The following is a 14498-nucleotide window of genomic DNA, read 5'->3' on the forward strand; positions in this document are numbered from 1 at the left end:
TTGGTGGGTTTGCTTGTATTTTAATGATGTTCAGGCCTCAGGGTTTGTGATACGCACACCTTGTTCTGAGAGAGCTGGTGTTCCTACACTTGCCTGTCACCCAAGTATTCATTGCCTGCACACTTCCTTGTGATGAACATAGTCTTCAGGAAGAGCAGCTTATGTTCAAGAAGAGCTGTAGGAAAGGTCCTGTGGTTCTAGTGAGCACTGGCTTCTGTTTCTTTTGCCAAGATTCAATCAACTAGTGCTAGGAGAAAACAAAATTTGCCAGAGATGCATTACAAGACATGTTTAGGAAAGTACATGGGATTACAGTACACGTGAAGAGAGACTTATGCTGTTCGTGCTGTTCAAGAGTTAGCAAAATCAGCTATTTCAGTAACCATTACTTTTGGCATATCAGCCACCTCTAATAGCGGCCTCGCTGAAATCACCACAAAATCAGTAGTAAAGAAACAGTGCTCTCCAGCCACAGCTTCCTCCCAGAGGTCTGATAGCACTGCTGCAGTACCACTGGCATTGGTATGCTTGGCCAAGAGCGAAGTCAGACTGAAATGTGGTTTTCTCACTGCTTAAACACCACTGCTCTTCACTGCCTTCTACTAAAATGCTTTGTGCGAGATCAATTTAGAGATATTAAAAAAGTAAATGTGAACCCAGTAAGAAGCTGCAGTATATTCTCCTGAAATCACAGGCTTGACTCATCAGAATTTCTCAAACCATATTAAGGTCAAAGTCACCAGTTCTGAGAGGGACATTAACCAGCATCGAGCCTTCAGCAGTGATTTTAAAATAAAATCCCTGTTCTCAATCAGCATCCTACCAGGGAAAGAAAACAAACCACCAACTCAAGAAACAAAATACAGACTTTAAAGGAAATGGTGAAATGTTATTTCTCTTGTTTTCACATAGATTTAAGCAGCTTAATGCCTAACACTGACATCAGTTCCATGGGAATACCATGTTGTCCAACCTCAGCACTGCTCAGCAGAGTCCACTGTCCAGGCTTTAAGTCAATCAAGAGTCCCAAATCCAATCCTGCAAGAAAATAAGAGCATCAGGGCTCAAGGTGTTGGTACAGTACCTACAGACTTGACTAACCTCTAAGTCAAAAGCAGACACATAAGTAAGTAGATTTCTGTCTGCTTAATTTTATCATGAGAGCCCATTCTCACTGTTCTACTTAATATAATCAGCAGCAATCAAGATCAGTGTCTGTTCACTCTATAAATTTGGGGAATAACGTCATGTAAAACGTGGAAGAACAGACTCACTGTTACAAGGTGAAGAAACGTATGCTCTGCAGACAGATTTGGGGAAGAGGTACTGAAGCCTTGCTCTTCTGTGATTTCTAACCTACAGAGGATAATTTTCAGTTTTTGTTCATCTGGCTGTTGCTTTGGTGAGACAAGGAATAAGCAGCACAGAGCAAATACAGCCTGATTACCAATGTATTAGAAAAGACAAATCGTTTGTGCTTTAAGTAAGCCCATGAGAGTGAGCCAATTCTTACAGCCAAGAAGGGCCCAAGGGGCACAAGCCTTAAAAAGACTCCAAGCTTCAAAAGATCACCAGCAGATACAAGTCTTGCAAAGGGGAACACAAATACAGGGATCCCAAAGGGGTCGCTTCAGCACAGCTAGTGTTGAAATGAGCCTTTGTCACCGTTCAGAGTTGCAAAAGGGATGCCAAGGTCCTGGTCCAGGAAGACTTCCATTTCCCATTTCCCCACTTCCAAGTCGAGTTCAGGTAAAAAAAATGAAGACATTACAACTAATTTCTTCCAAAAAATAACTTTTATTTTGTCGTAAATATAAAAAATGCATTGCACAATATAACAGACCTACTGAAAAGTGCTACATATCAACAGCACAACAGATGTTGTGTCATGCAACAGAACAGGAAACCTAGGCAAAGCAAAAGTACAACCTGAAGTCCTCAAACCTCCAAGCTTTTTCTTTGAACAAGAATGAACTCCATTCACTTAAATACATTTAAATACAAGATTAGAAGAAAATAAACAATTTGCTCATTATGTTGTTATGAGGATTATTCCTAACCAGTATCTTTTGATTCAAAATTCTATTCATGTTGGAAATGTTCAGATATAAAAGCAAATCAGACGGTGGCTAGAAAGTCTAAAGTCATACCTGGGTGTATTTCCTTGCAGTTGAATCAAGTTTTACAGATCAACCTACAATTTGGTGCTACCACTTCTGCTCTAACACCAAAAATAAGCATGAAATCCATCCAGGAATGAAACCAAAGGAAAGCTGAGGCCTTAGCTGTTGTGGAAATAGCACTGGGGTCCCATACAAGAAAGCCTTCAAAAGTAAATCATCTCTGAAATGGAGGTACATAACTTGGAAGAGAAATAGGAAAATTCCTGTTATCTTACCTAATCAAAAAATCTCCAAGTCATCAAAATCTGTCCTCATTCTGTGAGATTGGTAGGCCCTAAAGCACCTAAACATTCAAATTTTGGGTGTTTTCCCTTGCAATAAAGGTGCAAAGGAACAAGGTAAAAAGAAAAGAAATAAAAAGGTCAAAATAGTTGACTATCAACTCTATTTTATCAGTATCTTCTAGCTGGGAACATCAAGCAAATTATCCATTGGACATGGAACAGCTTCCAAATAATTTGGAATAATAAAGCATGTTACTGAATGTTTTTGCAGTGAGATTCCTTCTCCTGCTCTTAGCTGATCTTCAGAAGTCTTCAGACTTCAAAAGCAAACAAAATGCAACCCCTCCTCTCACCTCCATCGTGAGAAGCATACACATGCAAAGAAAGAACATAAAAAAACAAGGATGCAAAGTAAAGGGATGCTATTTTCAAACACCATTTGACTGCCCTTTGACTGTTCAAGCAATTCCAGATTTAGAGATTTAAGTATCTTTATCTTTACTAGTTTTTTGTCAAACTTTTTGGTGGGCATGTCCCTGTGTACAGAAGGATAGAGAAGTCAGCAAGAACGAGGCAATCTTTTTCCATACATATACACATACACACCCACACACAATTTTTCACCTCAGTTTCAGCACACAACCTCTGAAATGCCATGCAGGCATCACACTCTTTTAAAACCAAGGAAATCCTTGCTCTGCCATTTCATCAAATTTTCCACGTAGCATCAAATCAGGGGTAAGAATGTAAGACTTACATCAAATGAATACAGGACCCCAAGATATTAAGGCACAGGTGGTAGCATTCTAGTAAGCTTGTCTTGAAGAAAGGCTTCCCTGGTGGTCTAGAAAAGCATGGAAAAACCCAGCAATTGGATCAACTGGTATTAATTGAGAATCCAGTTTCTGTGCAGAGATCAGCGTCCAGATGAAGCAAGGACTTGTCTCCATCTTTATGACTAATTTCTTCCTTACAGTTTGCTCCTCGACTTTTCCTGCTCATTCCTCCTGTTAATAGATTTATACACTTCCTTCTAAGTTTATCAGATAACAAGTTCTCTAGAACTTGCATGTAGGGAGGGGACCCTCTACAATGTACCAATTTAAATAATTCAAGGTCAGAAGGCACCACTAGACAACCTCAATTTGACCTTGCATGTGTCACAGGCAAGAAATATTTTATCTAGCCACTCCCTTGCCAAGCAAAATATGTTGGATTTGACTGAATGAGTCATATTTGCTCACACAGGAATTCTTTGTAAGTCCAGAACCGACCACCTGAAGACAGATATGCGTCATCTGTAATTCTGTGTAGACTACAGGCACAGTGTGTTTTGCTTGCTTAATGTACTTCGGTGATCCACAGGAAGTTAGACTGCTTAAATCAAAGAAAGTGGCAGTGAGCTGTTCTGGCTTTTTGTGCTGTTTTTGTTTGTTTGTTTGTTTGTTTTGTTAAAGCTGAAATATATTATTTAGAGTCCTCAATCAAGAAAGGCAGAAAGACTAAGCAGCTTAAATACATAACAAAGTAGGAATCTAGGCAAGAATTAATACATACGTAGTCAATTCCTTTTCATACCAGTCCTCAGAACTTCTAATGTGCAGAGATGAGATACACGATAGCTTTATCCTCCTGTGTTTCCATATGAAATGAAATCACAACCCTCACAAAGCTAACGGGTAAGAGAAAAAAATTCTGATTTGCAACAACTGGGTGATGAAAATACACTGAATCGCTGCTTCAAAGAGTTACCACATCATTTCTGGTAATTGCACTACGTGGAAACTATCTTTTCACTACTCCTTCCCTCCCTCCTACACTCTTGCCTAAGTAAGCAATCTCTGACTCGATTTTCTCCCTTTACACTTTGTTCAGATTTGTGGTCTTTTCAAAGTGACATGAGCTTTTTTTCTCCTCCAGAAATATTAAAATAAGCATTTCCCCTCCAATTGTAACCAAATCACAGTACAATGACTGTGATGGTTTTTTCCATCCGCATCAAAACCATTAATGGGTAAAAGCTGCAGCAGTTCACTCATACTTCCCACCCTTCCTACTCCTTTAAGGTCCCTTTTGACTTCCAATTCATTCAGCGAGATTCCAACCACTAAGATCTAAGCTTAGAAGTCATCATACTTGCCTGGGCTTTGAGGCATGGCTGCACTGCACACTTTGCTTGTTGAGACATCATTGATACAACTGCAACCACAACTGCAGATGTGGTTAAAAACGGTAAAAATCAGGCACAATCACTGCCTGACAAGCAGGAGAATAATGCAAGGGAGTCACTCAGAACATGATCATCTGAAAAGTACAGCAAAAACACAAGTGGATCTATTCCTGGACTATTTGTCTAATGAAGTGCTTCTAGAAAACTGGATACATATTTTTAATATGCAAATATGCATGTAGATATCTAGGCATCTCAGTGAGATAGTAAAGAATTTGAGGGACACTCCCCAGCACATCACAGTGTTAAGTGACTTCACTGGAATTGAGCTCACAAACAGTGATAAAAATAGGAGATTAAAGTACTGATTAAAAAATTATTCTACAATAACTCATAGAATCATTGAATGGCTTGTGTTAAAGATCATCTAGTTCCAATATATTTTACCCAGATGCATCCAAAATAATATTATTTGATAAAATAAAATGTAAGAAAGACCTGGATATGGGCCCTCCCTAGAAAACTAATTCACTAATTGCTATGACAGTCTTTATACACTGTTTTATTAAATCACCACCCCTGGAAGTCCCTTCCAGCTCCCCCACTCCACAACTCACAGTACCTCTGCTCTGGGAACAGACCCTGGGGCTAACTTTTGATGTATTCTTCTTGGTACAGTCCTGCTCACACGTAAGAAAACTCTGCAATGAAAGCCAATAGCTGCAATATCTCAGGACAAGAAGGAAAAAAACCCAGCGCTCTCTGTGCCTAGTGCTGATCCCCAAATCCTACTGCTGTTTTTTATGGTTCATCTCACTAAGCAGGAAGGATTGGGCTCAACACAGTATTACTGACTCAATTTCTGTACGTGTAATACCTAAATTTAGTAGCTACTCTTCATGTTTGCACTGTGACAGCCTGCCCAATGCCTTCAGACAGCCTGCTTTTCAAATTGTCAGAAAACTACTTGGAGGAGGTACCAGGGAAACTTTGCATAGCTCCAAAATATCAGAATCAAGTAAGAAGTGGAAATACGTGGGTCACAGGATCATTCCAGGCCAAATATGAACAATTGGCCAGAATGAATATTCCAGTGTTGTCTAAGGATGGACAGACTATCTCAACTGTAACAAGACTCAGCTTATCTACAGCAAAGGACAGTACTTGGGGAGTCTGCAACAGAAAAACATCGTACAGTATTTCTAATTTTAAACATATCTTTATAAGTTTTAAAATTTATATTGAACATAACTGTCCCAAACAGACCACGCTTGGCTAAGTCCTTCAGGTTTTTAAATAGAAGGCAAAAAGAGCAGGCAAAAAAGGCAAAAGAAACTAAGAGCTGACTATAAGCTAGTATGGTTTGCTACAGTTTCTGAGATAACATAAAAGCCAACTTAATTCTCAGAACTGAAGTTTTGTCTTTGCAGCCCTATGACATTTATCTATGGATGTGTTTTACACGTGCACGTTTTATAAGGAAGGCAGATGAACTCTGCAGAGTGCAAGAAAACAGCTTACAGATTAAACAAATACGAAATTCATGTGTCTATCCTGACTGCAGAATCTGTAAGCTAAAACAGCTTTCTTGCACTCACTGCACATTACTTTATTGCAATGGCTATATCAGGAAAATAATAAAAATGAACTACTTTATTTGCTACAGAATAAAGCATGTTTTGAAGCTGATCATATGCAATGGTACACTCATTAAAATTAAAATACACAAAACACAGCCTGAGATTTTAATTCTAGTATTTTCCACAAGTTGACATCACTGACAGATTATTTTTCTCCTTTGGTTTTTAAAATGATCTTGTTCAATTTTAATTTTTTACCATTCAAGTAAAACAAATGGAACTCAACACTAGAATACAAAATAAAAAGCATATTTTGTTTACCAAAACTGAAAGTATTTTTCCCCTCCAAGGGAACATTCTTTGATGTACAAGATTTACACTTAAGAGAACTTAGCACTTGAAGCTGTCTTCCAGAAAGATGTTCGTTGCATACGGATGCATGCTGCATTGATGGAGATATATTGCTGCCTGCAGGATTGAATCCTGCTATATTTACCTGAGCTTGGTGTTCTCACTTAATGGAGTAGAGCACAGCACTGAAGAGGAATCAAGACGTTACAAACAACGTTGCATCACACTTCAACAAATCCTGAAGGCAGAGCCAGATGCTCCCAACAACATCTTGATGATGGAGAGAATTCTTTCTAAAGTGCACCAACTGAAAGGAGACTCACCAGGCTGCTAGACTGGCATGTTCTCCACCCTTTGTACAAATAACTCCTTGTCTTTGGTTGTTAGGTTTCACCAGCTGTTTCATTCGTCCTGCTGACCGCCTCAGTGGCTTGCTCTGGCAGGCGTGATGGATCTGACAGAACTGAGGTGCTTACACTTAGCTGCCGAAGGCTGCTCAACACCACTATTTAAAAGAAAAAAAGCCAGACAAGTATGAAAAAGCCAGTTTTACTGCAAACAGTTCCATGTAGGACAGCATACAAATACTGTAAGGCCGTTACGATGACAGAATTACAAAAATACTTCTAAGAAACATGCATACTTGCACATACAGTAACAGTAAGTAAGATGCTTTAGAACTGTGCCCAGAGAAGAATAAAGATCTACCTATTTCTTCCTACTGAAAAGGGTACTTTTTGGAAATTCTGACTGAGAATGTAAACAATTGCTGATTTTTAAAGAGGTAAAGGGTAAAGAAACGAGGCCCAAACCAATGGTCATTTTAATGGGAAATACAAACTTCAGAAGTCTTTTCCTTCATGGGACAAATCACACTGTCAGACTTCACTCCAAACGAAGTTGAATATTTGAACTCTGAATGCAGACTGAGACTGTTTAAAATCTGGAATCTGTATTCAGCAATAATTCTTTTTTTTTCTGTTCAGCCTTAAGCAGGCAATTAAATACCTCACAGTCAAAAGTTCTTTTCACTGTTCAGTGCAACAGTAAAAAGAGACTGAAAATCATATTGGGCATTATATGCTTCTGTCATATGCTGACTCTTAGGAAAAGTTATTACATATGGACTCATTTACTATGATCTTGAATTACTGCTTGATAGAAATTCACTTACTTGGCCTCAGAACAGGGAGGGAACAGTGCTGATCCAACCAGGCTATTGCAGTTTGATTCAGATCTTTAAAGCTCGTTGTTGAAACCATTCCATTGAAGGACTCAAACAATGGCTTAATAATAATGCTGAACTGCAAATCATCAAACGTTAAGGGAGACAGCAAAGGAGAAGTTCAAAACATTCTAAGGGAAAAAATAACACAGCTCAAACTGCAGGGAAAAATTTGAACTTCAGTTACTAGTTCTACCAATATTGATTCATTTTTCAAAATTCCTGTATCTGAGATTGACCTTATCTCCTGCAAACCAGCTGCACGCTAAGAACTATCAGGTTTTTCCTTTAGCTTTCTGTAGTTACTGCTTGCAAGGATGGTCCACGAGCTGCCAATAACATTCCTGGCAGTAAAAGAGCAGACAGAACTCTCACCTTGTATTAACGTGTACAGAGTATCACCAAAAGCCTTCTTGGCTGTGTTTCTTGGGCTTTCATGCGGGGCTTCCTGGAATGATCACCATTATAGTGAACTCAAAACAATTTCCTGTATCACTGACATGGTAACTCACCAAGTAAATATAGTTTAGAAACGATTACCATGGAACTGGCTTCTTAAAAACGCATTTGAAGGCTCAGAATCTGTGATTTTACCCTGTTATCCCAGAAGGGATTTTCAGACTACAGTCAGCAATGTGTGAGAATGTGGCCAAACTGATCTCCACTTTGTCATACACTATCTTCATCACTGTGGCTAACAGTCAAGGTAGGCCCAGCAACTGCCTGGAATACTCCAGGGGATTTACATGTGGTTATGGACTCGTACAGACTGACTGTGTATTCTTCTGCTGATATTCTACTATTCCTAAGTACTTTACCCCTGGGTTATCTCCAGCAGCCCAAGAACAGATAACTCATTTCCCTCTCATATGCAACAGAAATCATAGTATTCTCATACTTGTAAAGAAACTCTCTCTTACAGTCATTTCACAAGGAGATTTTAAAAAAAGTTACCACCACTCACCTCTCAATCTTCTAACTTTTTAGTGCATGACATTCAGAAATATGTCAGCAGTGGCTGAGGTTTCTATCCAGTTGTTGGACAACTGTCCCCTCACAGCTACAAGGTAAAGCTGGGAAAGACTACTTAGCCTGTCAACCTTCCCTTTTACCAACTACAGTGGCATTTGATACTATAAGCTTAACTACAGTTTTCGTTGTTATGTTAAAATTCTGCTGATTTTTTAATAAAGTGAATTTTTATAACTCACCTGAAACTGCTTCAGAGTTAGTGCTATTACTGCACCAAGTGACTGCAGTGAGATCTTGCTAAGAACTGTTAGCTAAAAGGATGCTAAACAGGAGAATTTGGCTTTCTGGGACTAACATAAACCAAACATCAAAAAATAAAGCATTTTCACATTCTGAAAGTATTAACAGTGCTGTTCTTGATGCATGCACAAAGCACGGTCTTATACACTCTGATCATCTAAGTTGCCAGGAAGGATAGCCATCTGCGTACAAAAACACAGAATACATATAAATACAAACATACAGAGGCTTAACGTGGAGAAGGAAGGTTAATGCTTCTGCTCATTAATAACTACACTTCCGCTCGCTAATTACTAGCATCCCTGCACTGACTCCAGCTAATCATATTTGATGCAAACTAGTACATTTGGATTAGCTATCCTGGTTCTGTTCCCTGCTTGTGGAAATACACCTCTTGCATTATCATTCATCTGTAAATGAGCTGCTGGCACTGGAGAAGTAAAGAGAAACTAAGTTGATTTGCTGTCATAATGAAAGACAAAGAAATCTAGGGGGAAAAAAAAAGGGAAAAGTTGCAAGTTTTCAAAACTGCCACAACAGTTTCAGTAACTGACTATAATAATTTTTTTCCTTTTTTAAGCAATTTTTGCAGTTCTCAATAATTCTTTGCAAAAAGTGAGAAAAAGCTACAGCTAGAGAAACATTTAATTGCGCATTTCTTGGAGTATAACCACCTAATGACTTCGTACCACATTTCTTTCAAGTCACCTCCAACTACTTTAAAGTGAACAAATTCTGCCTCACAACAACATATGAAGTATTTCCATACACAGACGTGAATGAAAGCTCTAGACATGCATTACTTTAAACAACTTGGCTGAAATCATAGCATCAGAATCCAAGTTAGTGCTTCAAAATACGTTAGTACCAAACCTCAGGTTCAGCAGGTCAATATGAAAGGATACAATCCAGAACTTCCAGTTCTGGAGGGTATTATTTCTCACGTACTCATCAAACATACACCTTATGTGGTCAAACCTCTGCCGTGTTACTGGAACACCGGTAGCAGGGAGTCGCTGTTGGCAAGAACTGAAAAGAAGATGCTCTGAGGTCAGAATCTCCACCAGGAACGACAAACTTCTTTTACAGACTAAATTACAGCAATAGAAACATGTGCAACCCCAGTATCTCAAACTGAGGTGGTTTCCCTCTGCACGACCCCCTACCCCGAGTTTATTTGTTACAGCCAGAGATACACAGTTTTCCAATCGTGTTTATATTCATGCAGCAAAGCAGTTTTTCAAGCTGCTACAGACTCCTTTTTACAAGCAACATAACTGAAAGCAGAGTATACAGAACAAAGTAGTTTTTGGGATCCATTCAGAAAAAAGGAACATTAGGAGTCAAGTTAAAATTTACAGACTAACTCCTGACAGTGTTACAGAATGAAATGTTACGAAGATTCTTAAGAAACAGATCAATTTAAAATAAAACCAAACAGAAATTGTCATACTTTTTCTTTCTTTTTCTTTTTCTTTTTTTTTTTTTTTTTTTAAGAAAAAGAAAGATTTTGATTTGCTGATAAGTCTAACGTAATGCCTAAGCCTAACACTTTTGTATGTGGAAGAAAACTCACTGGGGTTCTCAACATGCTTTTCAATAGCACTTAACTTTTGTAAACCAACAGAGGAAACAGGGACACCAGGAGGGTGAATTGATTTATCAGTTACATTCAGTCAGTGGCATGCTCCATGATTCCAAGTCCTACATAACCAACCACATCACTTCCAGTATAAACTGAGTGCATGAGGAAAGAAAACTGCAGCAAAGCCATCATGAAGAATAGGAGCGTTTTATCCCCAGTGAGCCTAATTTTTTTAAAGAATCATCACTGGCTTCTCAGAATTCTTCTAACTGATCTAACGCATCTTTTCTGATGCTGCCACTGTTGTGCATTCACGCTCAGAGCTTGCTGAAAATCCACAAGATTTGCTACCAATGCCCATCCCAGAACAACTTTGCTTTTTGTTTGGAAGTTGGTAGCACTTCTGTTCAATACCCATCTGTTGTTTGGCACGACACCTGAGGCAAACATCCCCTGTTGTTAGCCAAAGCAACATTCAAGCTGCTCTGCTCCATGACAGAAATCTCCCAAAATCTCACATGATGGCAGCGTTTAGCTCCTCGATTTCTTCCCGAAGGCGCCTGGTTTCCTCTTGCATCTGTGTTCTTTCCTGCTGTAGTTTAGCGATATATTCTACTGTTTTCTGGAGAGTGATTGCATGGCTGATCTAGACCAAACACAAACATAGAGCTCACTTTCTGGAACAAAGCTAGATGGATGAAGAATTTGCTTCTAACCTGCGGTAACACCCAGAAAAGCACTTCAGCACCTTTTAAATTTCCTTCATCCTGCCAAAGCACACATAGGTACACAGAACACTTAATACTGAACTCCTCATTGATCCGACTCCCATCTGCACACTAATACAGAGAAAATGGCTGCAGAGGTTGTTTTCTTTCCCAAATCACATCTTTTCTATTCTGTTGAAAGCAATATATTCAAAGTGTTTATTTCATTATCAACCTTCTAGAAATGCTGGCAGTACTGAAGGATGTGCTGCACCTGCTGAAAAATTTTTTGTGCTGTTAGAAGCATTGTTCTTGGCTGACAACTTAGTCTGGAAAGCTTGAAGTTGTTCAAACAGAAGTAAAACGGCCTAGCTACCACCAAAGGAGACAAATAATGTCACAGATGTTTTTAAAATACACTTTCAGTTCTGAGGAAGCAATTAAAAACCTGTACTTCAGAAGTAAACATTTCACTAAAGTCAAATAATCAAAAAAATCACTACCTTTCAAATAGGCTATAAAAACAAGCAGTGAGATTCTGATAATTTATAGCCTAAACATAGAAAATATAAAAAACAAGGTAGACACATCCATGTGATGACAATAAGTTTTCATATTCTCCACGTTTCATGAGGCAGTGGTATTTAAGGATGTTTAGAAAGCTGCACTGCAGAGAAACCTGTGTTTTAATTATTTTAGTTTAGTTTTTAGTGAATTAAATTAAGCATCATCATCAGAGTAAGATCTTAAGCATGACAATGAGAAGGGATTTTTTTCCTCTGTAAATCTATGCGCAAAAAACAAGTGACAGGGAAAAACTGAGAACATGTGAAAGGCTGAGAACATTTGAAGAACATGGGTAAAGGGCAAATTCTTGAAGGCAGATGGGTGATATCACATGTCAGGAGTCCAATAGGGGTTTTCAAAGTAGCCTAAAATGGTCAGACTCCTAACTGCACTCAGGAAGTAACAGACCAGCACGTGTAGTACGTTTCAGAAATTTCAGTGGACATTTTTGGACACTTGTGAATAGTAATCGCAGTTGTACAGCACTGCTCTGCCATGCTCTTAGCTGTAGTTAACACAGCACAAAGCCTCTGCTAACAAACTGTTCACAGGAGTGTTTATTAGCTCAGGTCAGTTGTCAAGGTATATTTTGCCAGGCTCAACATCTTACCAACAGCATCTACACCTGGCTTCTGGCTTGCTCATCATTCAGGCAGAGCAAGCTCACAGTACTGACTGGATACAGCTTTTTGAGTCCAGTTCTGGGGACCAGAATCCCTCCAGAATGGGCATAAAAAGGTAGTACGTCAAAAGTAAAGGTGACCTAACAGTACATGTAGTTATTCTATGCTGTAAATGTGACAAAATCTTCATTGCTGGGGTTCTAGCAACAAGAATTGTAAAAATCAGTTTTACTCTTTCCCTGTTGGCTTTAAAGCCACAGTCTCTCATCAGAGAGGACTTGATCAACATTTGAAACTGCATCAACACACGCAACATCTACAGGGCTCTCTCACCTGAATTTATCATCCTTCCCTTTCCAAGGATCTCATTTTAACCATCTTCACTGACTATCTGGCACAGTCAGTCAACAGTGGAGAGATAATTCTTTTTCAGAACGGCTTTCTTCAACTCCCTGTTAAACCATTAAAGCTGCCAAGTTACTTACCGACTTGGAGTTCACTGAAACCAAGCTGTTCAGGGTACTGCAGCCAATCCTGATATTAAACCTTCGTTTCTGTTCTGATGAGATACGCTTCATTCTTTGAGTCTGTGTAAATAAAATTATGCTGTTTGCCTTTACTGTTTTACTGCTACAATTACTTCTGCTATTCAAGTCCACAGTGTCATTTTTGTTGAACTGCAGCATTTATTGTCTTTCCAGGCCAAGCCACAGGATTGTAAACTTGCAAGTGGTTTAAGTGATTAGAAAGAAACATATAAAGTATTAAATTCAATTCTAAACCTTGTAGAATTTCCTTCAAAATAAAAATTTCTTTTTAAGACTCTTAAATGTTTTGTTTTTTTTCCCTGATGTCAAATTCTGTATTTTAGGCACACAGTTAGTTAGGATTTTGTTGAAGTCTTTAAGTTTGAATGATTCTTTTTTTTTTTTTTTTTTTTAACCTAATACATGCACAGAATGTCAATTAACATCAATAGGTTTTCTGATTGAAAAAAAAAAAAAAAAAAGAAAAAGAAAAGTCCACAATTCTAGCATACCCTGAGGACAAAGACTGTCAGGAATTAACATTTTCCTTTGTAGCATTAGTAATCTTGAAGTTGCTTCCAGCAAAACACTTAGGAGAAACTAAGGAATTTTCTACTTGAGAATGTGCTTTCTGCAGAACAAGGCTCTCCAAGGACAGCCCATGATCACCCCAATTCACAAGTAAGGAAAGTAGTGTAGTGAAGTAGTTAAGTCACTGCCCAAAACCACAGAAAGTGCAAGAAAATACAGCATAGATTTCCAGTGCCCTCTGAGTTTTGCCAACCTGAAAAAAAATGTTACCAAGCAATACAGAACTGTTTAGCTTAACTAAGAATGCTGAGGAGCAAGGAGAGTACATCTAGAAACAAGGAAGCAACACTTCCTCTCTCATCTTTCAGAAGAATTACTCTCAGCACGCATGCAAAGCAATTCCTCCTCACGCAAACGTCTTCAAATAGCCACCAACAGCCCTAACGCCCGCCACACCGCAGCGCCTTTTCTTTTAAGAGAACGGCTCCATCTAGCGGTCACTTTCCCCACTACCGGCCTGTCCTAACAGCCTGATCCTCAGAAAAAGAAGAAAAAAAAAAAAAGGGAATTTGATTCTTGAAGTATTTCACAGCTTCACAGTTCTAACTCTAGAGTTTTTGGAGCTGCTTCTCTGTAGAGCTGCAAAAGCATCACTGGAGACATGCTAACTCACTCAACAGGTCAAGAACTTATCCTTCAGCAATGGCTGAAGTTCTGCACTTGAAGAGCTCCAACAGACAATGGCAAAAAGCCACAGTTTAACCTAATGTGACACTAAAACTAAATGTGACAGCTCTGACCAAATAAAATGAGTTCCAGCATAAGACTCCTGTAAGCCAGAGCAGGAACCTGCTGTCATGTCCATAAGGACCTGCAGAGGTATGGTTAAGCCTGGCCTCTCTAGTGAGGCATCTCTGAGGAATGGAGTAGATTAAAGTTCAACATCTTAAACT

The 14498-nt window shown here is 38.9% G+C and overlaps 1 protein-coding gene across 2 annotated transcripts in view; it reads right to left on the reverse strand.

Moving 5' to 3' along the window:
- Window positions 1–1800: 1800 nt before the first annotated feature.
- Window positions 1801–14498, reverse strand: part of LOC125701575 (MLX interacting protein) — a 45073-nt gene continuing 32375 nt past the window's right edge. For both annotated transcript variants that reach the window (XM_048963796.1, XM_048963797.1), the window contains exons 13-17: window positions 12973–13074; window positions 11109–11236; window positions 9911–10034; window positions 7683–7812; window positions 1801–7013 (exon numbers count right to left, since the gene is read on the reverse strand). In XM_048963796.1, coding sequence (XP_048819753.1) covers window positions 6892–7013; window positions 7683–7812; window positions 9911–10034; window positions 11109–11236; window positions 12973–13074 — 606 coding nt within the window. In that variant the 3' untranslated portion in view covers window positions 1801–6891. The remainder of the gene's footprint in view (window positions 7014–7682; window positions 7813–9910; window positions 10035–11108; window positions 11237–12972; window positions 13075–14498) is intronic.

This window comes from Lagopus muta, chromosome 17, assembly GCF_023343835.1.
Source record: "Lagopus muta isolate bLagMut1 chromosome 17, bLagMut1 primary, whole genome shotgun sequence".
Classification (NCBI taxonomy): domain Eukaryota; kingdom Metazoa; phylum Chordata; class Aves; order Galliformes; family Phasianidae; genus Lagopus; species Lagopus muta.